Genomic DNA, 27413 nt, shown 5'->3' with positions numbered 1-27413 from the left:
GAAAAAAAAACTAACTTACGTAGAGAAACAAAATAAATACCTATCATACGTTTAAGGAAAAAAATAAAGTATCATAGTATACGTACACGAACACAAATATCTATCGTTATACATATATCATACGTCCAGAATCGACAAACACGAACACATATATCATACGTAAGAGATATTGAAGGTAAAAAAACCAAACCTGAAATGGTGTCACCGGAGAAGATGACGAAGTTCGTTGACAACGAATGAACACAAATATCATACGTTGAAGGAAAAAAAACTATCATAGTATCGTTATACATATAGATATCATACGTCCAGAATCGACAAACACAACACAAACACGAGCACATACATCATACGTACGAGTATTTTAAGAAAAAAAAACATACTTCAAATGGTGTCACTAGAGAAGATGACGAAGTTCGCTGACTCCGTATGAAAAATACCCTAAAGATAAATGAAAAACAATCGGTCAACCTTAGGAATGAGAACCAAATGACATTACAAAGACAGAAATGACTTAAAAATAACCTTTTTTCTTTATCACAGTCGTCCACCAAGAAGAAAGTTCAAGCAGAAATGGAACCGCGAACAAACAGTGAGACTGTGTTTTGTTTTTACATTCAATAAAAACCTTTCACGTCGTATACAACAAAAATTTGACGTTATGTTTAAAAGCAACGTCGAAGTGCCAAACCATTCGACGTTTTCTTTTAAAATAGTGTGCCTTTTTTATTAATTTTTTTAAAAAAATTGCAAAGGTTACATCAAATTTGAAGGGGCTTGAACGTAGTATTGGAAGCCACAAGTTTGTACCTTTTTATTTCTTATTAGTTTTTTCTTTTGAACACGAGAGCATTAATAGAACGTCGAGTTCTGTTGGAATTTGACGTTTTGTTCTTCCGCCTAAAAGTACCATACTTTCGGATCTTTTTTCTTTTAGTATTGTTAGAGCCTTGTGTTTTTCTGTTTTGTTTTGGTTGTTTTGTATTGTTGGCTTTATGTGCCATTTTTGTTTTGGCTTGATCTGATTGTACTTCTTGACTAAATATCAATGAAATCAAAGTTTATGGTTAGCTCAATCTGTGAATGAAAAATTATATCTGTGATTGAGTGAAACAAATAGCACTTAAATCGATTACACAATGAGTGTATGCAAATGAAGTATTGCTTACTGTTACATTCATACATTTGCATTCTCATATATTGTCTGTAATAATTCATGCACTATATTGATTCTAAAATGCTTGATCTAGAAAGACCATGAAAGGTTTTGTAGGAACATCAATTGTTGACAAAGATGATATGGAAAATCAACTAACAGAAAGCAAGAAGTCGATTACGACTTAGATCAAATCGATTGAATACCAATAGGGGTTAAAGATTCCAAACTTTGAGATATCTATTATCTTTAAACCTTGCTTTATATTCTGTGAATGTTTATTCTGCTTATATCTTAATGCTTATACATTGTATCTATGCTCTGAGATGATAAGAGAATAAATTGTGTTTGATGATTGAAATTGTATCTATGCTCTATTATTACTGTCTTGCATTTTCTTTGATACAATGTTGGAATATGCTTTAACATGCTCTGATATAATCTGATTACTGCATTGTACATCTGTGTTTTGAGATTGAAAAATGCATAATGACAAGGGGAGCATTGCATATCTTTGATCTATTTCACTTGTATTCATTTAAGGGGGAGAAAATCCTAAATCATGTGAATAATATTGTTAAGGGGAGCATCATAATCTATTTTTGATATATCTGATGCATCTCTATGTTACTGATTATTTGTGTATCAATCATTGTTTGCTTACCCTTTTTGCTAATTCCAAAAGGGGGAGAATTATGATGATCGGTAATTAGTTGATAACCTGTATTGATTTGTGCAACATGGTTGTTTATTAATCATGGCTGTACATCATAAAAAAAAGGGGGAGTTAAGATTGTCGATAGGGGGAGCAAAGGTTTTAGCTTAACCCAAAATCTCAGTAATATATGAGTTTTTGATGATGACAACACATAATTAATAACACATGTATATTCTGTGTTACATGTTTCATATTTACATGTTATATGCTTTTTATCACTATGTTAAATCTGCTTAAGCATATATGATAGCATGTTTGTGTTGTTCATTGGATATCACTGTGTTACATATGTGTTTTTATGTGTGAATGCATGACATTTGATGTTGAAAAGGAAAACCACAAGCACTTATGTTGAACTTTAAATATGTGGCAAAACAACAGTTTTAAGTCGACTTCATTATGGGGTGAATCGATTAAAATTCGTGTATTTGCACAAACTATTTTCAAATGTGCTGTGAGAGTTTTCAAAGAGAAAGTTTTTCAAAACTATGCTTAAAATTGTTGCATAATCGATTGCATGGGTGTTGTATTCGATTAAGTTAGTTATTGTTTTGAATTATTGTTAATGCTTGACATAACTGTCTAACGGTCATATTTTTTATTGTGTTGACCAAGCATTAAATGTTAGTCGACTGCATTAATTGCGCATTCAATTAATTGTCGTGATTGCTTCTAACTATTATAACAGAATTGTTGTATTCGAATGCATTAGTACCTAAGTCGATTAAAATGCGTCTGAGATGAGTTATTCTATAAATTGACACAAATTTGATTTCTGTGAGAACTTTTGTGATTCTAACATTTTCATATCTTTTGCAGAAAGTTGTGATCTTACAGAAAGTAAAGAAAAGCTCTAAGAAATAAGAGTGACCGTGGTGATCAACTACTTGTGATTTCTTGAAGAGCAAGATTGCTGTGTTTTTCAAAGGCTGATCAAGTTGCACATTTGGGTGTCATTGAGAGATTAGATTCTACAGTATTTTGAAGATTGGTTTGAATTTCCCTGTTGTGATTACAAGAAGAAGAGTGTGCGACGTTATTGACTTTGAGAGTGTCTCAAAGGGTTTAGACAACAGAAGAGGGGATTCTTGCTGTTGGTCTTGTTGTGTATTGCCTATATTTTGATTAGAGGGTTAGAGAGGTGTTTTATATTTTTGACGTGTGGTCACTATAAAAGCCTTGTTGTAAAAACCTTGATCATCGTAGTGCATTGGTTTCCTGTGGTTGGAAGGACACTAGATGTAGGCTTGGCCGAACCAGTATAAAAGCACAGTGTTTGAATTTTCTCATCCCTACTCTCTTTATTCAATCAATTATGTTCTGCATTCATTTGATTAAATTTCTACTGCATTGAAATGTTTATAAATTATTTAAAGCTTATGATTTATTTGTGTTTATTCACTAATCTTCTTTTCTTCCATAAGTTGTGTTTTTATCCAGATTATTACTAAAAGCTTTAAATCAAAGGAGTTTTTGATCATCATAAAAAAGGAGGAGAATGTTAGCAAAATGATGAAGATGAAGTTTTGATGATGTCCAAATCAAGTCAAGAGAAATCAATATTCAAGAAGATATTTTGACTACTTGAATTGTTATAAAAAGCTTTTGTAATATTTGTAATTTAATATCTAGAACTTAGGTTCTTAGTGGTTTTGATTCCATGTACTTTCGAATTTCAAAATTGTTGCTCAGAGTCAAAAAGGCATTGTATTAATCGATTAAACCTAGTTGTTAGAAATAAGGAGGCTTGTTTCTTAACACCGAGAGGGGGGTGAATTAGTGTTTTATAAAAACTTAAACTTTTCAAATATTTTTGAGAAATTAGAATGGTCTTTAAACTTTTTTGTGTTGGAAGTAAATGCGCATGCAAAGAAAGTAAAAAGATAAGGAAACAAAATCAAACTCAAGATTTTTGTCCTGGTTCGGCCTCAATGCCTACATCTAGTCACTCTCCCAATCAACCTTAGATTTGAGAGTATTTCACGATAATGATCAGAGTATTACAACAAAGGTTTTACAAAGCTCTCTCAAATTTAAACACCTTTTAAACTCTCAATCAAATATAGAAATAGAATACACCTGCACACACAAAACCACTTGTCCTTTTTGTAGAAACCCTTTGAGAATCCCCTCTCAAAGTCTAAGAGCTCCACACTCTTTTTCCTGACATGCACCTCCAGGGAAACAACAAATAAATAATTGCATAAACTTCTTCTAATCAAACCAGATACACCTGTAGTAGTGCTATTGTGATCAACCAATGTAGTCCACGAAAATGCCGCTCAAGAATGCCTCAAGATTCTTCAAATTCTTCACGTTCTTGATTCTTTGAGCGTATGTACAACCAGTAAAATATTTTCTCACCGAGAATATCAAATATGACAATTTACAATTGATCAAAAAGTTATTGTATTGCATGCAATGCGTCAATATATAGTTTTTATCAGTTCAGACCCAAAATAATCGATTACGTTACTTATGTAATCGGTTACATTAAAACAGATGTAACAACATTACAACAAACTCGGCTCTTTATTGAATGTTCAATTAATGTAATCGATTTGCAATTAATGCTGGTCAAACATATTTAAAAATATGACCGTTAAAGCAATTATGACAAACATGAAAATTGTTTTCAAAAGATAGCAAACTTAATTGATTACATAAAATGTGTAATCGATTAAGCTTAACACTTAAACACATTTTGAAAACTTTTCTCCTTCAAAATTCATCACAGCACTTTTGAAAATGATATGTGCAAAGACACGAGTTTTAATCGATTCAACAACTAATGTAATCGATTCAAACTTGTTGTTTTGCCATAATTTTAAAACATAACTTGTCTGCTTAATTGATTACAATAAATTGCAATCGATTAATTCATGCAGATATGGTTTTGTACTTGTGATCCACATCCACATAGTAACACAATATGCATACAAACATATAAACATTTCATTATCAGTAGTATGAAGAATCATCTGTATGTTCACATATGTATTAATCATAGTAAGCATGTACATATACACATATGTATCAATTAATGCAAACATATTTCTTGTTGTGTCATGACAACATCCATGTATTGTTACTGTCAATGTGTTGTCATCATAAAAAAAAACTCATCAAGGAGTGGGTTCAACACTCACATTGCTCCCCCTATCAACATAGTATTAATCGATTAATCATGGTAAGAGCTGAAAACTTAAACTGTGTATGGAATAATAGATTAAAATACCTTTTAATCGGTTAGCTAATCGATTAACAAGTAGATTAATCGATTAAATTTGACCGTTGGAGTTTTCTAGTCATTGTACTAACAGTTGTACTCATTTTAATCGATTAACAAATACATTAATCGATTAAAAGCGTTAAATGGCTGGAAACAAAGAATGGAAGAGTTTTTGCTTGAGTCTATAAATAGGCTCTCATTTTTCTTCAACAACAACTCTTCCCTTGTGCTCTAGAACTCATAAACTCTTGAGAATTGTGTGTTCTTGTTCAACTAAAGAAACTCTTGTCTGTGGAGTTGTTGAAGTGCTGCTACGGTGATAGAGGAATAATTGGTTCATCCTTGGTGTGTTTGAGGAAGTGTTCGGAAGAGAAAGTCATCCTTTATGAAGTATTCGAAGGAAGTGTTTCACCTTCTATGAAGACTCAAAGGAGGTGTAGGTTGATGTCTTGTGGTATCAAGAGAGGTGTTTTCAAAAGTTTTACAAATTGTATCTGTGTGATTGTAATTTGTAATTGTTTTGTGAGTAGTGAATTGTTTATCTTGTTTTGAGATGAGCGACTGGATGTAGGATTGGTAAGATCCAAACCAGGATAAAATCATCTCTGCAAATTTTTCTCAACCTTACTCTCTTTATTTTGTCATTATTATTTTCTTAGTAAGTTAAATTGAGTAGAAATTTTAAAAGGCACACATTCTTATTAAAAATCAATTCACCCCCCCCCCCCCCCCGCCCCCCGCTCTTGGTTTTTTATCCCACGCTAACCATTCTGCTGCAACCGCTCTAACATTTGTTGCAAGTACTTTTTGTAGCCATTGAGAAGCTTCACACTCACTTGAACATCTTTATTGTGATTGATGAGCTTGTGCAAGAAGATGCATTAAATGTGTTCTATGCATGAATTAAATGGGTTTTTCCTTCTTTAAACAACATCTTGATAACTAGACCTAGTTATCTCTCCTTGCATAATATGCCTTTACTTGAACATATAGAGTAGATAAACTTTTCCAAGTTTACAAAGCATGTACTTGTGATGTTGAAGCAAAGTAACTTTAGCTCATTTTCTAAATGATCGTTGAAGTGATGTAATCTTTTTCAAATCCTATTGGCTACATGTAAACATTCCTTATATTATATATGATTTCAGCTTAAAACTACACATTGTATGAGCATAAAAATGCTTAATAAATATAAAAATAAGACTATATATTGTTATATCATCTTTGAGACAAAACATTTGTGTCTTTGATGAGTGCATATTTATGCCCTCATTTAGACTTTAATATTGAATTCTTAATTTGTTTTTGTACTTTAATAGAATATTTTAATTAGGATTTGTTATAATTGAGTTTATTTAAAATGAGATACAAAAACATGTTAAAAATAGATTTTTAGTTGCATAAATATTCTTTGGATATTTTGATGTGTGTTAATATGGTTGCAGTTAAGTTGAGCTCATTGAGGTGTGAAAATAAATTGATTAAAGTTTCATGACACCTTAAAGATAAATCCAAGAATGGCAAATAATCAAAACCATAAGAAGTCAAAAATTTGAGCGGGAGATTGAAAATTCATTCACTTTATCTTAGCGCGTGAGACCCTCTTCTCTGCTCAAACTTTTCTCGAACGAAGTTTGACGACCATCACATGTAATCTTTCTTTCATTTGATACAAATGCATGTTAATTTACTACTTTAGGTATGATTTTTGTTTGTTTTGACCGATTATTTTTGTGTTGTTGTCCTTCATAGGCGCATTCTGCTTTCTCTCTCACGTGTGGCAACACTTTATTCCGATGAACCAAGGTTAGTTTTCGTTTTCGTTTTGAAGAACTTATTTGGTGAACTTGTTTCTTGTTATTTTTTGTTGAACTTGTTTGTTGTTATTATTTGGGTGAACTTTTTTGTTGTTGTTGTTTGATTGAACTTGTTTGTTGTTTGATTATACTTGTTTGTTGTTTGCCATTGTTGTTTGTTGTTGATACTATATTACATGTTTGTAGTTCATGCTTTACAAAATACCAAAAACTGAAATTTGTTGTTTTTCTGTTTTTCAGATCTTGTAGTGCTGTAAAAAGGATCACAATTAATTTAAAAAAATAAAAATTGATTAACGTCGTTTATTGATAAAATTCGACGTTAAATTTAACGTCCAATTTTTTAAATTCGACGTCTCCCGATATGACGTCGTTCTCGAATTCGACGTGAAAGGCCCAAAATATTCGACGTTGTACGTTGTTTTTGTACTAATGTATTTTCATGTTATTTGAACATTTCATGGAGTGCTAAGACTTTGGGGTTGATTCTGTTGTAGCTTCCTAATTGGATTTTGATGTTAGATGAGTAAATTTGGTTGTTCTTTTGATTCTTGTTGTGATTTATTTTTATCTATGTCTTTCAATCAAGTAAAATGATTGATTTTTGCATTTTAGCAATTTAGCATGGTGTCAAATCTACATAACATATCAATCATATGAGTCCAAGGGTTTTTAATTTTAATTGATAATTTACTTTGATTAAAGTTAAGAAACTTCACATGATTGAATGTGTTTTTGCCAATAATTAAGAATGTAATTTGATTACTGGTAAAAACTTTAACAAGAATTAATCAAGAATGTACTTTGGTTAATTAGTTTCTTACTTTATATAAGAGGTAAAAAAATAGACATGATTAGGCATAGTAATATTTAATTGAGAATATACTTTCGTTAAACTTACTATGATTAATCTACAAAGTTCTTGCTTTTAATTAAGAATGTATTTTGGTTAAGAGTGAGAACGCCAACAAATTAATTGAGAATTTACATTCATTAATTTAAAAATCTAAGATAATAATAAAAACTAAACAATAATATTTAGATAATCAATAATGAATCATATTTTGGAAAAACAGTCAAATCAACCTATATTTTATCATTGTTTTTTTATTTTTTTAAATATCTTTATAAATTTCTTTATTTCCATTTTTTGTTACTTCATTCTTTAATCTTTTCTTTATCTTTATCTTGTTTATTATTTTACTAATCTTTTTGTATAACTTTTATAATAATTAATTTGTTAAAAATCAATTCCGTGTTCACTAGGACACGACTTAGGATTGAATTTACTCTTTCTATTTTGTTGGCTACTATCTTAGCAATGTTGAAGTTCTTATAGTTTAATAGTATTAATTTGATCACGTCAACGATAGCGTTATCAATCTTTCATTATCTTTTATTAAATAAACACGTGTGCCTTATAAATGAAATATTTCATGCTTTGCTATTTTCAACACTAAATCAAAATCATGAGTGTTAAACTTTTGTCTACCAATTTCCAACAACATATTGAAGAATGAAACGACCATTTACTATGAAATCCTAACCATGGCAGTCCATTAAAAAATGCACCTTGAGTATAAAAACAAAAGCTAAGCTTTTTTTATAAATAAAACATGATTATATCTTCAATAACATTCAAGAAACTAACTCTAGTTGTGACATCCCAAAATATATAGCAATGTATATATGTAGAATGCATCGATTATAATAATAGAAAGCAGTTAAGAGTACACAATAGATAGGATTAAGGGGTACAGTTATCCAAGTCTGGCTGGGAAGTTTTAAAACTTAAGTACAAATTCATAATTCTCCAAAATACATGATTGAATAAAGATTCAATGGGACCTAAAGAGTGTTTCCAAAATACAGATCATGATAAAATGAAGGCTAGAAGTCTTTCAAAATAAAGAGCTATTTAAAATAAGAGCTAGTATAAATCCTAAGCACTAGGGGCTGGGTCTTCCTCAACTTCCAAAGCTTGCTCCAAAGGTACATCATCACCTACTGCTCACATCCAAAGGATTGGATGATCATCGCAAGGGGGAAAGCAAACACATGCAACACATACAAATGAAAGGGTGAGCTAGGTCTCAAACAAACATACAGATAATTTCAATTCAATCTAGCATTTCCAAGAACGTCCATACACACCTAAACATGTAAGTCATTATAAACATAAATATTTATTTCACAAAACTCATTAAAGCAAGCATCCTATCATGTTAAGACTCCTAGACACGTCCGGACATAGAATGTATGTAGAGCTGGGGCGGGTTGTGCACTTGTGATGGCCCCTACTGCTTTGCAAAGCCATTGCCGAGGGGTTCCACCCGACCATACACAAGGCTAGTCCGTTACCGCGGATTAGACCTTCAGTGATAGCGCCTACCCTAGGACCTCCCACTACTCCCACCACACGCGTCAATCCTCTCTAAGTGAGAATGAAAGACCGTTGGAGTATTAGGGATAACCCCCCATATGGAAGCCTCTCACATTCATTCAATACACTAACTGATCCCACCGAGAGATCTTAATTTCATATTCAATCCGACCACTTTAAATCACATGATATTCCTCTTGGATCAATAATGTACCTCATAAACCACTTTGATTCATCAAACATAAAATTTCATAGTCATTCAAGTGCATTCTTATTATATTGTCTCAAACCAAACCCATACACCATCATACAACATCAACCATGTCATAAAACAACTCATACATTACATACTTTCACAAAACCATCACTTATTAACACGAATTTCTTTAGGACTTTTAATTATCAATACTTAAGTGATTCAAACAGCTTGGAGACCCTCACCAATGGCTTCAGAAGGGTCAAAAACCCCCAGAACGACCTAAAGAACGTCTAAAACGAACATCCAGAACCCCATATGTGATAATCGATTATTTGCGAGAGCTTTGAAGAGGATACAACTCTCTGACTAAAATAATCGATTATCAAGTGAGATAATCGATTATTCTTATCAGTTTTTGACAGCAACGTGATTTTTCTGGTTTTGGTGCATCTTAGACACTTTAATGAGTTTCTAACACTCCAAACTTGATCTATATGATGAAATAAACTTATATAATTGATTCTAATACTTCCTACTCTTATTATCTAGTGATTTAATGTTGATTTAAACTCTAAACCCTCAATTTCATCAACCTAGGTACTCAATTTTGAATCTACCACTTATAAATTATTTTTAACACTTTTAACACTCCTAATGAGTCACAATTAACTTACCCAAGTTATCTAAACTGATCCTAACAGCTTGAAATACAAAATTCAGATTTTGACTACCTTAGTTCTCTTCATAGATTATAAACTTCAATGATTCACATGGTTATTTCCTAATAAATTATTTAACATAATTCATTTCTTCTAAGCATTCAAAATTATCACAGCATTGTATTAATACCAATTCCTAATCATCCAATTCACAGTTCATATCAACATCAGTACAACATGATCACACAAGTTCTTCATTTTCAACCAACACAATTTAAACATGTTCATCACCAAAACAGCAGAACAGTAAAAAGCAAAATAAATCAGATAAGCATATCATACATCATCTAAAATTGTAACTAGCTCCCCTTACCTTGGTGGTTATAAGCATAACACTTTAGAAGAAGCCCCAAAACAGTAACCCTCGCAAATAAACAAGTTCAACAGGACCTACAAACCACCAAATTGGGTAGAGTACAACTCTTAGAGCTAGAATGAACAAGGAACTAAAGGGAAAAGTTACCAGCTGCATGCAACCAATAAAGTGGCATGCCCTAGATTCAAAGACAATGGAGGAGAAGGGGGAAAACGACTTACAAGTAGGAATGAAGAAAACGTTCGGTTCAAAACGGAGCTCCCGACTCTGGGAACGCGGGGACGGCACCTAAATGACAATGCAATGGCTGGTGCAATGTGGAGATTAGAGAGAAGGTAGAGGAAGAAGAAGAAGCTTTCTAGAGAGAGGAACACTTTTAAGAAAATGAGTTCAACTTCTTTTTCTAAAAGTTTAGCAGAAACTATAAAACTGTCTTCTTTTTAATAAAAAGCCCCTCCCCTTTTTCTTAATAATGTTTTCACCCATCCTCTTTTAATATATACATATATATTTTTAGGTTCTTACACACTAGTAATTTTAAGGGACTAAGCTCAAGATAAAGTTTAATTCAACCATCATAAATTTTCCCAAAAACTTATAATGAGAACCTTATTAAATCTATAAATTTCAAGATTTAGTTGCTTTCAAAAAATTTTCATGGAAACAAGATTAAATTATATCTAGAAATCAGATGATGAAGAGATAGAGAAAGATCGGTACAACATATCTAGTTGCTTAACCACATCAGTTAAGCTCACACTATAATTTCATAGAGTTCTTACATATAAACAACTAAAGTAGTAAAAACTAATAACTCAAGAACCTGAATCTTGAAATCTATAATATTTGGTTACACACTTGGTAACATTCTATTACTATACAACTTGGAAACCATGTCAAGAAAAAATCTAAAGACAACAATCGAATTGATAAAGTGAAAATAATATCACCTGAAACAATATCAACACAACAAAAAAGAACAACTAGGTGAACCTTTGTGTTCTTTCAAACAAGATTTCGATCACAATTTAAACAAAGCAAGCACCAAGAACAATTTTCAACTCAATTTTGGACTCTCTCAACAATAGAAAATGATTTCAGAAAGGTTTGTTTTTGTTTCTTGTCAAATGGTTATGATACGAGAGTTATATAGATTTTTATCTATATTAAAAATTACATTTTAATTTATTATTAACTTCTCATTTTAACATATTAAAATAGAAAAGGCCAAAGCATTCACTAAAACTAAATAATTTAACCTATTAAAAACTCGTTTTAAATATTAAAATAAAATAAAATAAAAAGTACTCATCATATATAGTTTTAAGTGGGTTTAATCATTCACTAAGTCCCTATTTTCGCATGGAATCTCAATTTGGTCCCTTTCTTTCTGGAAATATCAATTGGGTCCCAAATTTATGAAAATTGTAACAATTGGATCCTTTCCGTTAAATTCTCTCTAACAGCGTTAGTGTTTGTCTGATGTGGCACGCTGTCTCAACCTTCTCGCCAGAGCTCCCAATTTTCTCATCCGAAACCAAACCATCAATCTCCCTGTCACCATGATGACCACGCTCCACCTCATCGTCACCCTTCTCCTCTACATGGTTCTCAATCTCCCCTTCCACGTCACCCTCCTTCGTTACCTCATTTTTCTTAATGATGCTACCCTTTTTTTTAACTATTATTCAAAAACTATCCTCATTTAACCAGAAAGGGTTTACAAATCACTTTTTAAAAGTTAATCCCAAGAAATATTAAAACTCTTCCAGAATTTGAACTGCGAAGTGATTCAGGGAAAAAAATGTTGTTAAGCTGCAAGCACTTTCTTGTACCTAAAATAAAATAGGAGAGCGAAATACAATGCTATACAAGCAATACTAGTAATTACCAAAACCAAATTGAATCCAGATGGATAGTCAAAAACTGTGGTTTCAAAGTTCATTCCAAATACACCTGCTACAGCAGTAAATACTGCAGCTACCAATGTAGCAGCTGTAAGAAGCAGCTCAAACTGTATTAGCCTCCACAAACACCTCGTTACTATCGCTAAAATCCCCGTCCTTCACAGCCTCCCCCGATTCCTCCCTCTCACCGCTATTCTGCCAAACGACACCGTCCGCATCACCCTCAGCAACGTCGTCCGCGTCCTCAACCGAACCATCGTCGTCCTCAGTGACCTTAGCAATGGGCCTGTGGGCCTCATGGAGAGGCCCATCAAGCTGAGGCTCCTCAACCGGCGCAGAAGTTTTAACAAGAACGGGCCTAGTGGACTCCGGCTCGAAATCCCCCTCCTCACCACTGACAAAGCCGTCGTTGTCGGAGTCTGATGCGGTGTCAAGAGACGGCGATTGGTCAGAAAGAAAAACAGAGGTTTGGGGAAAAGAAGACTCAGAGGAATCCATTGAAATTGAGAGAATGAGATGAATAAGAAAAGGATGAAGAAGAAGAAGAGAAAGAGATAAGGTTTTAGGATTGGGTTGAGGCGCAGCGAAAGGGTTTTAAGCTCTCCGTCAAGTGACTTCAGTCAGCCATGTCAGTTAAGAAACTGACTACAGCGTGCCACATCAGACAAACACTAACGCCGTTGGAGAGAATTTAACGGAAAGGATCCAATTGTTACAATTTTCATAAATTTGGGACCCAATTGATATTTCCAGAAAGAAAGGGACCAAATTGAGATTCCATGCGAAAATAGGGACTTAGTGAATGATTAAACCTTTTAAGTGATTATAATTTATTAAAATAATTATCTAATTGATTAAAATGGTTCCTATTGTCATTCCAAATCAACTATGAAAATATTAAAAACATCTTTTAATAAATTAAAAAATTGTTTATTACCATTACAAGCTTTTACTCATTTGAAAAAACAAACTTTTTAATTGTAATTTTAGGATGAAGTCACGAAAGGAAGAATTTATTCCTAGTCAATTAAGCAAAACCTAAAACACTTTTATATATATATATATATATATATATATATATATATATATATATATATATATATATATATATTCATATGATCATTGTCAACCTTTCAATTCTTTAAGAGAAAGGTTGGATTCATCAAATTATTAACCATAGCTTCAACAAACATAAGCGGGAAAGCATCCCAATAGAGACATTGGAAGCATGTGCAAGCGTGGAAAGGACCTACACATTTTTCAATCAACGTCCAAGATATAATTTGATTTTTATTGAATTTTGAGTTTTCCAATTTCCTTTCCTTTTGTATTTGAACTTTGGCACGGGTTAATGTAATCTAGAAGGTAAATTTGCATATCATGGAGGGAAATTTAGGTGTCATTTAAGAGGTTAGCAACTTTTGGATGGCAACATTAGAAATAATAATCATCACTCATTATAAATCTCTTTTGGAGAAATATACAAAATTTGAATTTGTAGGAATACTTATGTGAACGACTACCACGTTGGATCTTATCTTGAACTCTTGGTGACAAATGTCTATTCTGTGGAGTTTATTATAAAGATGAATTTCCTACATCTTTTAATGTCTCTTCTAGTTCCATCTTCATAAATCTTCTCCGTTTTTTGCATTTTCTTGACTTTTTGTATCCTTTTCTAATTGTAAAATGAATGCAAATGTCTCTAATATTCATCAACTTAGCAATCTGAGCTTAATCAAATCTATAAATTGATCTTTGATTATTTATATAATTGAGCCTCAAAATCTAACTAATGCTTATTTATTCAGCAAAATAAAGTTGATACTAACATGTCAAACTTAAACAATTCACAAATAAACAAGTCATTCACATTGCACTTGTCACATAAAAGGTGAAGGATTAAGATCTATAGCACTGGGGAAAGGAATAGTTCCATGCTTTATTAACCACCTAAATTTCATATCAACACCAAATATCTCATCTCTTATAATGCTCACGAGATCTAAAGCTTAAGAACTTGACTACGCCATATATAAGCAAAAATATCATGAGTATCAAACTATTCTGCTAATACATCTGTATCACGAATAATCTTCAGTGAAGGAAGAATAATTGCAGCCACTGGTTTATCTTCACATCCGCCACCTTCGTCAATGATCAGCCTTAAGCCTTCTATATGAAGTTTGTCATGGTGACCACTCACAATGATGGTTGGACTTGCACTTAGTTCCTAAAAGAAACCAATAAGCCAATTTATTTAAAGATTCTACAAAAGAAAAGTAAAGGCATAAATATCCTTTTAGTCCTTAATATAGTTTTCCCTATTTAAAACCATATGATATAGCAGTAATATTATAATACACAGCAAGCTATCACCTCTGGAATATCCAACACACTCTTTCTCCCACTTAGAGCCTCCACCCAACCTTCCCGAGTATTTCGAGCTTTCAAAAGTTTTAACTGTTCTTTCACAGCTACTCTTTTCTGCAAACCAGCATGAACGGCAATCAACTTGCAGCATTTACTTCCATCTTCAGTCTTAATGAAGACATCGTCCTAGAAAATTTTATCTAGAGAACTTTCAGCAATTCTTCATTTAATTCAAATCATTAAGTAGACGAAACAAGGACTGCCAAATCAAGAGGCAACCAGATAACTTAAAAATCTGTCATATGATCGACCACAAACATAAAGAGGCAAACAAAGGAAGCCTCACCTCTTCATGGACCCAAACCAAATCAGCCAAAAATTTCTTATGCTCATCAGGAACAGCCTTAACCAAATCTGCATGCAATGAACTGCTCTTCAGTCCAGAAAACAGTACTCAATTTAAAAGAAAGCCCTAGTTAGACTTCAAAACAGTACTCATACATTATACTTCTTGGACAACGAAGATCCACTAGCTATATAACTATAAGTCACCAATGTCGTTCATAGTAAACCTGAAGCTATATAAAACTACACATACTAAGTTACAAACCAAGTTAGCAAGATCAATAAAACGAATCCAACTTTGTTAGCGCTCGATAGGTGTTAGAGAGAATACAGCAGGAAGTGTAGTGCAGAGAAAGAGAGAAAAACGAGAGTTATTTCTTATTAACAACACAATATATATATGTACAACAGAAACACTGACAACTGACGGTTAAAACAGTAGTTTTTATGTATATATGTACAACATATCAAAATAACACAATTAACAGAAAGTGTAGTACTCAACATTCAAAATATAATTTAAAAAGAAATACCACCAATACACCCTTCGTTCTCACACATTCTTTTACAAACTCTATTATTGATCTACTTTCTAATACGTCAATTCAGTTGTCTTGTAAACAAAGTCACTCTTCGAACCAAAATATCAAACACTGACTTTTAACCAAATAAAGGACCAATAATAGAAAATGTGTTGAAGTATGATTATAATTTAAAATTACAAAAATGCATACATGACAAAAGTGAATTAATAAACAATTTAATCCGTGACAACTTGTGTTGCTCTGACCTAAAATATTTTCATCTATAGAACTTAGACCTTTGATAGATGTAATTATAAATGGAAAACGTCACAGGGCAAACTTTTGTTGAAGATATAACTGTTGGGACTAATTATCAAACAGAATATAGTAGTTTTCTTTTTTTTTTATATTTTAAATAAAAGTTACATAGATTGACAGGGTAAATCCGTTTTTATCCTATTCTTTTGGCCACAATTTTTTAGCCAGTTTATTAACTAATACTTTTACTCGTGTTCTATAAATACGTTGTTGATTTCCGTATGAATAAAATTATACCTTCTGCACTAAAATTCCGGAAAAAAAAAATTACAAATTAGTATGAGCTTTTATTTTGTGATGGTGAGTATGAGTTATAGAGTGCAAGGATAATTTTTCATCTTGACTGACATTCCAGAATTGGCTCAGATGAAATATCACCCGATCAGACTGTTAAAAGAGAAACAAAGGTAAAAAATTGTCTTTTTTTCCTGCTATATCAAACATTATTTTACAAGAACTATGAACTTCAATACCTCAAAAATAACATGTTTGGTGTGAAAGAACTAAAGGCATGCAAGTTCTGGACTTGGTAAGAGAATTTGAGATGTGGAGCATGAAGAAAAACAATTAAAAGCAATGTTGATGGACAGTTGAACAAAGCAAATAAAGTGCAGCTTCTAGGAAAGGACTTTCTTGATGAATGAATAGCGCAAAAAAATGTGGTTACTATAATAGAAAAGCATGAATCGAATATATATCAGCGTTGGAGGAGTCAAAAGATCTATATCAACCATCACCTAGGAGACTTGATTAATGCACTACGTGTGATGAGTCTCATGACTCACCATGAAGCCTTAGAGGACTTTCGAGAAGAGTGATAGGTATCTAGAATTCACTAAATAGATGTAAAAATAGATTACAAAGATGAATTAAAATTAGAAACGACAAACTATTATACCAAGGTGGTAAATAAGAAGAACATCAACATACAATGCTCCAGGTCTTTCAAGTGGATTGGACTCTTAATAATTTCCTCCCATAATTTCCCTTTTACAACCAACTAAAAACTTAATAATTGCCTAACATAATCTAACATAAAAAAAAATATAAAAGATAATTACACAACACAAATATAAGAGGTTATAACTACCTACTAGGAAGTTATAACTACTTATTAGGGAGTTATAACTACTTGCCTCCTCTATTTCTTCACACATAAGTCTTGCCACCAAACTTATCAATACCCCTTCCATGAAGTTTTACCTTGTCCCTAAGGTAAAAAGCAGGAAACTCTGTAGTGATGGTAGCTGCTGCTTCCTAATTATTTTCAAAAGAAGGGAGATGCTGCCACTGGATTAAAACCTCCAAGCCACCCTATTTATCGTGTATCCAAAAGAGCTTAAGGAGAAACATCAATGATTAAGTCCTTCGTTAGTGTAGATGGGAGGGCCTGAATAGGAGTTGTTGGTTGGACCGCACGCTTAAGGAGAGACACATGGAAGACTGGATGGATTCTGGAGTGAGCAGGAAGTTCTAACTTGTAAGCAACTACCCCTATACGTTCCAGCACCTTGTAGGGCCATAGAACCTTGGACTTAATTTTTCATTTGGTCGTCTTGCCAAGGACTTTAATCTATATGGCTACAATTTAAGATAAACTCAGTCACCAATCTGAAACTCCACTTCTCGCCTATGCTTATTAGCTCGAACCTGATTCTACTGTTGGGCTTTGCATATATTTTCCCTTAACTCCTACAAGAGTGCATCATGTTCTTGTTTGAGTTTATTAACACTTTGAACTTTAGATGGAATAGTATTGCCTTCGAAAATTAACAAAGGGTCACGACCATAGAGACCTTTGAAAGGCATCATTTTTGTAGAGGCACTATAATTGGTATTAAACCAAAATTCAGCCCAGGGCAACCACTATGGCCATTTTTTGGGTTGAGACCCTATCATAGACCTTAGATAAGTCTCCAAACAATGATTAACAACCTCGGTTTGGCTGTCTGATTGATGATGATAGGCTGTACTAAAGTTCAGCTTGGTGCCAACCTATCTAAATAATTCACGCCAAAAAGTGCTCAAAAAAGGTTTATAACGGTCAAAAACTATTGTGGAAGGGAACCCATGGAGTTTTACCACTTCTTTGATGAATAAGTTAGCCACTTGGATTGTTGTAAAAGGATGAGCAAGTGCCAAAAAGTGGACATATTTGGTACGCTGATCCACCACAACCAAGAAAGTATATCCTTGTTGTGCACCTTGGGTAAACCCCAATAAAATCTATTGAAGTATCAGACCAAACCTATGTAGGAATAGGTAGTGGTTGTAATAAACCTGTAGGGGCCAATGTCTCTGTTTTGTTGCATTGGCATACTGCCCACTACATCACAAACTCCTTGATATCCCGCTTCATCCCTTCCTAGTAGAGTACCCCTACTACTCTTTTAAAAGTCATAAAGCACCCACTATGGCCTCCTACAGGAGACTCATGCAGTTCCTTGATGATACTAGGAATGCGAGAAAAGTTCCTAGGTAAGACAAATGTCCCATGGTAGAATAACCTTCCTTTCTTCAACTCGTACCCCTCACGAGCTTTCGTATTTAACAATATTTCTTGGATGAGAGAAACCAGCTTAGGATCATGTTGTCCCAAGTCTCCCATTCATCCATTTGAAACAAAGACACAACCATAAAGTATAGTCTCCTATACAAAGCATCAACCACATGATTCTCCTTGATTGGGCGAAAACGAATCTCAAAATGATAGCCAATTAGCTTGGAAGCCCATTTAAATTGTTGTTCTGTTAGTAAGCGCTTGTCAGTGAGAAATTTCAGGCTCTTTTGGTCTGTAACGATAACAAAATGACTGCCCATGAGGTAGTGTTTCCATTTTTGAACTTCTTGGACTATAGCCATTAACTCCCGCTTGTACACTGATTTATGCTGACCCCTTTTGGACAAGCCTTGACTCCAAAAGGCCAAAGGCCGACCCTCCTGCAATAAAACAGCCTCCAATCCTGCTAGATTCATCTATTTCCAGGTGAAAGATTTTGCAAAATTTGGAACGGCCAATACTGGCAATTTAGAAACAACACCCTTTAATGCGTCAAATGCCCGTTGACCCTCAATTTGTTGGGAATAGTGATCTTATTAAGAGCTTATTGAGAGTCCGATAGTCTACACAAAACCGCCACCCTCCATCTTTCTTCTTGACCAATATAATGGGGCTTGAATAAGGACTGATGTTAGGTTTGATGATTCCTGCCTACAACATTTCTTTGACTAAGCATTCAATCTCATTCTTTTGTTGATGAGAGTATTTGTAGGGCTTAAGAATAGGATTAGATACTCCCTCTTGAAGATGTAAAGCATGATCATAAGGGCGACTAGGAGGAAGGCCAATTGGATCGTAAAAAAGGTCATTATGCGACTCCAAAATTGGGAGAAGTTGTACAAGAATAGTACTACCATTCTCTTCCTTCTCTTGGTCCCATTTAATCACATAACATGAGCCTTTATTCTTAAAATCACACATCAACTTTTTTAAAGAAGGTTTTGATTTGGATAGAGTGGGATAACCCATAAGGATGTGCTCCTCATTCTGCTTACCAATTATTAATCGTAAATTACCAAAATCAGCCTTTACCTCACCTAGTGAAGCCAATCATTCCCATCCCAAGATAACATTTGCACCCCTCAATTAGAAAACAAAAAATTCTTGTTGAATTTTTAGGCCCTATACTTCTAGAATAAAACCATGACACTTCCCCTGACAATGGACCTTATGTCCATTACCCACCTCTACCACATATGGAAGAGTGGGTTCTCGATGTAACCCACATTTGGCAATCAGATATGGTGAAATAAATTTGTCTAAGGCTCCACAGTCCAACAAAACCACTACTTTCTCATGAACAATTATCCGCCAAAGTTTCTAGGACTTCTTGGTTGTAAGTCCCGCCATGATACATTGAGATAGTTGTAAAATCTGACCTATCTCTTCTTTCCCTTCCTCATGAGTATCAGTAGGAGTTTGAAGGGTATCTAGGCTAGATAAATCCTCCTCAGACATAAGCAACATGTGCAACTGTTTTGTTTCTACAAATATGAGTAGGAACAAACTTTTCATCACACCTAAAACATAAGCCCTTCTTAATCTTATCCTATATTTCCTCCTAATACAATTTTCGAAAAGGTGCTCGACTTGACTGATTTACACTACGAAACATTCCTGTAGATTGATAACGGTTGAAAAACCGTTATTTTATACTTAATTTTGATATTAAAAACACCCTTTCTAACTTAGAAACTTCCTTTAACTCATGTTTTTGCTTTAGTTTTGTGAATAAGAGAGTTGAAGGTGAAATTTAATGGTTTGTGCTAGATTCCCTTAATTTTGTAGGCTATTGGAATGATTTGAAAGAAGAGTTAAAGTACCGAAAGGTTGGAATGCAAAAAAGTCAACCAGAATGCAGAAAAGTCAACCAGAGTGCAGAAAAGTCAACCAGAATGTAGAAAAGTCAACTAGTCAACCAGAATGCAGAAAATTCAACCAGAGTGTAGAAAAAGTTGCATTGAGCGCCAAATTGCGCTGAGCGCCAGTGCCGCACTTACCGCTGAACGCCAAAAGTGTCGCTGAGCGCTGACAACATGCGCTTGGACTTATTTTCTGTTATTTTTATAGGCTTGGACCTGTTTTCTGTCATTTTTATGTTCTATTTAAGGACTTGAACGTCCTAAGGATTGTATCTTTTGATGGCTTGAGCACAGAAACACATTTTTCACCCCTTGGGGGTAGATTTGGAGATGATGATGACTCTCCTCTTCTCTTTCTAGGGTTTTTCTATCTCTTCCATTCTTTCATTCTATTGTTCATCTAGTTCTTCCATGACGATGGAGAACTAAACCTTATTTGTTGTTGGGAAAGATGTAACCTCTTAAATTCTCATGTATTGAATTGATTCTTATTATAAATGTTTTACTTCATTAATTGTTAGGGTTTTTCCTCTTTACTCTATGCATGCTTTGTTTAACTCATTCAATTGCATGATCATTGATTTTGTCGATATGGACACATACGGGGAAATCTAGAACTAGGGAAATTCTCCCGGAAGCAATATTACCTAAACATAGGAATAAGAGGATCAGTTGCCTTTAAGCTTCTGTGCGAATGTAATGCATGGTTAATTGCTAAGGAAACAAGATATTGTGAACTAGTAATTAGGATTAGGCTTTCTTCACCGAGTCATCCGGTTTAAGGTACATTAGAAAGTGACATTAACATTAATGAAGAAGATGAATTCATATATGCATGAGAGTAAATTAGGTGAAATCTAAACCCAACAACAATATCATCAACTTCATCCATTCATTTGCATTTGCATTTGCATTCAAAACACCCAAAATTTGTTCTTTAGAGTCTTAATTAGTTGAGTAATCACATAATTGTTTAGTGTCGTGAGTCTCTTGGGAAACAATACTTGATCTTACCATGTATTATTACTTGATACGATTCAGTACACTTGTTGAGGTCTTAACAAGTTTTTGAGTCCGTTTTCGGGGATTAAAAATTTATTTATCATAGATGTGTTGTTGTCCCCGGACCATTGCTAGAATTATTAAAGCCTAGTGAACTGCCTGCATCCTTTGAATAACTATGAGTCATTGAAATAGTTTTGGAGACATTGTTATTGCGTTGAACATGGAAAGGTCCATCTTTTGAGATGACGCGAACCTTTTCCTCCACCATTTTAGCGTTCATCATTCACTCAAGAAGAGTGCTAGGTTCAAACAACTTAACTCAGCCTTGATTTCCTCTTTCAACCCATTCAAAAATACCCACCTAATAATCCTGTTGAATCCCCTTCAAAAACCCAACATATTGTTCAAATTGCTCTATATAATCCTCCACCAACTTTGATTGGCGCAAGCCAATCATAATTTCAAAAGGATTCTGAAGCATCGTGGGTTGAAAACACTCGACAACGACCACCTTGACTGCATCTCACGTAGGATGTGGATTGCAAATTTCCCACCATTGAAACCAATTTAAGGCCCTCCCTTCAAAAGCAAACCATGACATCCTGCATGCGTTCCTCCTCACTGACTTCCTCCAATCGAAAATAACGTTCAAGACGGTTAGTCCAACCATATGCCTTCTCCCCCGCAAAACTGGAATGTCCAATTTCCGCCATGTTGAGGAAGACAAATGATGACTTGTCTCTTGCTCCCAATGTGACCCTTGACCAAAATTCATCAAGCAGTTTCACCCTTGGTAGCGCTACAAGACAGCGATTCAACCACGACTGTTAAGCCTCTAATCATGTCCTTCAACTGCTGGAAGCGCTCATGAGATTGATTTTCCTGTCTGTCCTTATCTTGGATTAATTCCATTCTTGTATTCACCATACTCCCCACACGCCCTCACAGTACCAAGAAAGAGGCTCTGAATACCAAATTGATAGGTATCCAGAATTCACTAAGTAGATGTAAAAATATGGACCATATATCAAGTTTAGAAAATGTGGTGATCTAGGATATGTAACTAATCTACAAGTTTAAATTGGAAGAGGCAAAAGTGATTATTGAAGGAACAAGAAGGAAACCAACTTTTTGTTGCAAAAGTGACCCGTGGTTATTAGACAACGGTTGCACAAATAATACCCAATGACAAGAAGACTTTGGCAGGGACAAAAGAGGATAGAAAATTTGCCATTTACATGTACAATCTTCATTTTTAAATAATTATAGGAGGTGATATATGTGGAGCAACCAAAGGGACTTTAAGTCAAGGGACAAGAAGAAAAGGTGTACAAAAGAAGGCCTTCAATGGTACTAAATAGGACCCTAGGGCTTTGTATGGTAGAACTGATGATAATTATCAAAATCTTGGTTTTGTTAAAAGTCCATGGGAAGCTACATCATAGGTGAAATGGTCAATCGTAATTTAATCATAGATTCTATCCATGTTGATGACATCCTTGTGACAAACACTAGTGAGAAGCCAATAATAAAGTACAAAGTTGAAATGCCAAAAGAATTTGGGATGACAAGTCTTGGTTTTTTTATTTTTTTCTTGGGAACAGAGGTAAAGCAGGGTAAAGATAGTCTTTATATGTAAAAAAAATTATGCAAAGGAAATACTAAAAAAGGTCTGCATGGAAGACTGTAAGCATTAATGCACCAACGAACCAGAAGGAAAAATTTAGCAAAGATGGACTTGATAAGTGATTGGGCAGGTTGTGTCCAGAAGCAGGATATATTACTGTTGTTGCAGCAGTGAATCAGAGTCTTTGGTCAGGGAAAATTGTGACAGATTTGTATATTGTGAACAAGAAGATAGTATACAAATTTTTGCGGACAACCAGTTGATACCTGAACATAGTCATGTGCATGTACGAACCAATGCAACACAAGTTGTCTGTTAGTATATAAGGAGAGGAAAAATTCATTAAAAGTTAATATTAACGGATTAGTTAGTTGGTCAGACGAGTTAGTTAGATATAAATAAATAGGGAAGAAGGACAAGCGAGATGCAAATTTGTTGTTGCTGTAAATTGGCCACTGGCTCTTTGAGAAAGGAGAAACAGGGAACTTTGGAGGACAGATTCTCTTCTATTTCTTGTCTCTTCGTCCTATTGAACACAAATCTTTCTTTTTCTTTTCATCCTTGGTTCTTAACAAATTAATCCGAACTTCTGGGTAGGTTGGACCATTGGAGAAAGTTGTCGCCGAGAAAGGTATGCAACTGGCAGAATTAATAAACTGATATGGTTTGTACCAAATATTTGCTATTGCAGATGAAAAACAAGAAACCGTCATCTGTTGAGGAGGAAAATTAATAAAGGTGAGAAATCGGTGGAAGAAGAAGGGGAGAACAGTGGGTTTGAGGAAGAACATGACTTTCGTCCATGTTCTTGGGCAAAGAAAGTTGAATTATCTACTTTTGAAGGTTTAGTAATCAAGAACCACTCCCTTTATTGTGGAGAAGAAACAAAAAGTGGTGAACGAAAATTAGTATGAGAAGGAGAGATTGAAGAATTTATGATGGAGAAAGAAGTTGATATTTCCATGCATGAAGAGGGAGAAACTGAAACACATCGAAAATGAAGTAGTAGATTTGCTCAAGAAGCAAGATGAAGATCCAACCATCAAGCTTGGTAGTGGAGCCAAGACAGAAGGAAGAAAGTCAAAGACAGTCTTGGTAATTATTGTCGTACAGACTAGACCCTCATCACCACCACTCATGCAGCCTAACATGAGTTTCTCTGTAGTGGCAAGTGGGTTCTCATTTCCATGGCAGGAAAACATCAAAATGCTTTGCAGGAGGGAAAATGAAGATCATGGTGACAAAGACGAACCAGGAATCAAACTTCCACAATTCCATCCTTGAGGACAAGTTTGATTTTAGGAGGGTTATATTGTTAGGATATAAGAAAAGGAGGTTTATATGATGGTTATAATATTAATGGCCTGGTTACTTAATTATAGGGGATAGTTAGATATAACTAAGGGATTGTAGACTGAGCATTGAATTTTGAGTAAGGAGAAATCCTCTCGGAAGGGGAAACCCTTACAGAACGAATTTCTCTCCACTTTCTTATTCTTTTCATCCTATTTCATAAAAATATGTCTTTTCCTTTTCGTTTCAATTCTTACTTCCTAACGTTAAAAATATTTCTTAGTTACTTTTTAAAACCAAATAATACATTAGCTATGATAAAATTTCATGGAAGATAACCGTAGGATTTACCCTCAAATCAGCTTTAAGATCTATTCACTTCATTAAAAATGGGAGAACAACCTTTCTATATAAATTAATAGTTATGTAATAGTTTTATCCACACAACAACAATAACAACAACAAAGTCTTATCCCCTAAGGGAAATCAGCTATACGGATCACATGACGCCATTCCACACAGTTAAAAACTAAATGTTGATACATATTATTTAACCTGGTATTTTGCTTGACAATTTCCTCCTATGTCCTTTTTTGGTTTCCAGCTCCTTTTCACATAACTAGAACACATGCAATTTACTCTTCTAATTAGCGACTATTGTGACTTTCTTTGAATGTATCCAAACCAGTTTAACCGGTTTTCTATCATCTTTCCTTATCGGGTGCTACACCAATCTTCTCTTGTATATATATTATTCTATATGTTGTCATTTATTGACATTTATCTTACTATTCACAGTTTTTGTATAACGTAAATAAATGCTTAAGGCATCAAATTTAAATCAATCTATTGTTTTATATTTCTAATTTTAAAAAATCTATCCAATCATAAAATATTTATAAGAAATTAAAATATTATCCTCCTTTCCTTCTACAAAACCCAATCTAAATCATATCCTCACAAAATCTTAAAATTTGTTGATGGATCTTGGTAACATCCTAAGACATTGGCTATGAAATATCTTAGGTACGATTAAAATCTGTCTTTCCAAATCAATCAATTTTTTTGTCACCAAAATATTTGACTTTCATAAATATTGTTATCCTATAAGTAATAAAGAATCATTCTAAATATAATGTTTGCACTCTGATAATAAATCCTATCTGTCAAACACCTTTAATTATAGTTTTAGAAGTAAACTTACCATGCATGATTACTTATGTTCGCATAACAAGTTATCTAATATGCAATTATATTAAATTCAAACTTTTAAAATAATAATTAAAAAACTACATGATAACCGATCATTTTACTTGTAACCATTATAAGAGCTTGAGACATTCCTACAAAACTTCAGTTCTTTGAGTTGGTTATTCTCAGAGAAAGGGTATGATAATCTATAATTGAATATCAGTTTGAAGAAAAACTTGGAGAAAATATAAATTAGTTTTCGGTATCATACAAATTGTATGTGATTTAAGCTCATAGTGTATGTAGTGTGTGGTCATTAAAACTTAAAATCTTTTTCTTTCAATGTAAGTAGTAATAAGTAAATTGAATTGGCAGGAAAGGAAAAGAAGACGAAAACAATCAGTGGTAGGCAAAGCCAAGAACAAGAGAGGCGAACCAGCGGAACCATGGGGAACTCCATAGGATTCAAAGGTTGGCCTAGCGTCGTAAACCGATCCTTGATACTCCGTCTCCAAAGTCTTAAAAGGATGCTTCATCTTACCACTCCACCTTCGACCTTGCACGTGCATATTCTCGAACCCCTCACCACTGAACCACCCTTCAAATTCCTCCTGCGACGGGTAATCCTTCCACCCATCCGAGAACGGCTTCCCGTTCGGAGGTGGCGGCAGGAGGTGGAGGTAGGCGGCGAAGGCCAGGTCATGGTTGCCGGAAAGGAAGACGTGCTTCTGCCGCGGGTAACGGGAGGGCAACGCCACGAGGAAATCGATGACGAGGCGGGTGTCGGGACCGAGGTCGCAGTAGTCGCCGAGGAAGATTACGGTGGCAGTTTCGAATTCGGATCGTTCGATGCTGCGTTCGAGGTTCGACCATAGATTTTTCAGCTTCGTTACGAAGCCGTGGATGTCGCCTACGCAGATTACGAGCCTGGGTTTTGGGTTTGGAGGCTCTGACATTGGTGCGATTTTCTGGGATTTGGTTTGGTTCCAAGCGTTCTACTTGGTCGCTTCAGTTTTGATGAGTTTGATTATGCACGTAAGCTAGAGGAGGGGATTCGGATTCTTTATGCATCACACATTCTACCGTTGTTACGGTGTTTATGGATCGGTTGCATTCTATTTTTCAGAAGCTTGAGAAATAACGTGGTTCTTACGATTTCAGTACTCAACTTTGCTAAAAAAACACACTATATTTTATTCCGATATCGTTTAGATCATAGGATGTAGACAGTGGCGGATTCATTTAAAGTTTAGAAAAACTGATTTAATTTGCGATTCCAATTTGTAGTTTAATTAGTTCTGAATTACACATTTTATATTTTCCATGAAAACAAACGGCAAATACCCAAAATAGCAGTTAACCAAGGATTAGGATTCCTCCATCTACAAATAAACTGCATAATCCGATGTTTATCATCCAAGAGTTCAGAATTTTATTTTTGTTTTTGATTTTATATTTAATGTATATAATTTAGTTTCAATGGCTAAAATTTCTTCCAGCATGTGACTGCCGAAGTACACCCTCCTAACAAATGATATTTCTAAACTAAAACAATCTTAATCGAAACTATGCAACGCATAAAGTCGCAAGCAGCATGAACAAGCGTTTTGATCAGTGTTAAAAGAGAAGGTTAACAAGGCTAGTAAAAAATTTCACTCTGCTGTTAATTAATTATCACCTGTTATCCCAATATGAACATTTTCATGGAATTGGAAAGATAGACAGAAAACAACACTTAAAAGACGATACAAACGAATCAATCGTGAGAAATACCTCCCGACAATTCATGGTAGAATGGATGATCAATCGGTCCCACATGCACAGCCTTTACAAGGAACAGCCTCTGACATAAAGGCTGTATATTATAT

General features: G+C 34.2%; 1 protein-coding gene across 2 annotated transcripts; it reads right to left on the bottom strand.

Moving 5' to 3' along the window:
* Positions 1 to 14296: 14296 nt before the first annotated feature.
* On the bottom strand, positions 14297 to 26807 carry LOC124820759 (tyrosine-protein phosphatase RLPH2-like). 2 transcript variants are annotated; one of them, XM_088097678.1, is made up of 4 exons: positions 25982 to 26807; positions 15167 to 15234; positions 14827 to 15006; positions 14297 to 14680 (listed from the first exon to the last, which is right to left on the bottom strand). In XM_088097678.1, exons 1-4 carry the CDS (start codon positions 26499 to 26501, stop codon positions 14510 to 14512), a joined length of 939 nt encoding a protein of 312 aa, XP_087953804.1. In that variant the 5' UTR covers positions 26502 to 26807; the 3' UTR covers positions 14297 to 14509. The 2 variants fall into 2 exon arrangements, with proteins under 2 accessions (XP_087953804.1, XP_087953805.1); XM_088097679.1 differs by having other exon boundaries at positions 14827 to 14934.
* Between the last annotated feature and the right edge of the window lie 606 nt (positions 26808 to 27413).

This window comes from Vigna umbellata, chromosome 8 (genome assembly GCF_029865625.1).
Source record: "Vigna umbellata cultivar VRB3 chromosome 8, Vumbellata_1.0, whole genome shotgun sequence".
Classification (NCBI taxonomy): domain Eukaryota; kingdom Viridiplantae; phylum Streptophyta; class Magnoliopsida; order Fabales; family Fabaceae; genus Vigna; species Vigna umbellata.
The sequence above is the reverse complement of the archived record's forward strand: the minus strand, read 5'-3'. Positions and strand labels throughout refer to the sequence as shown.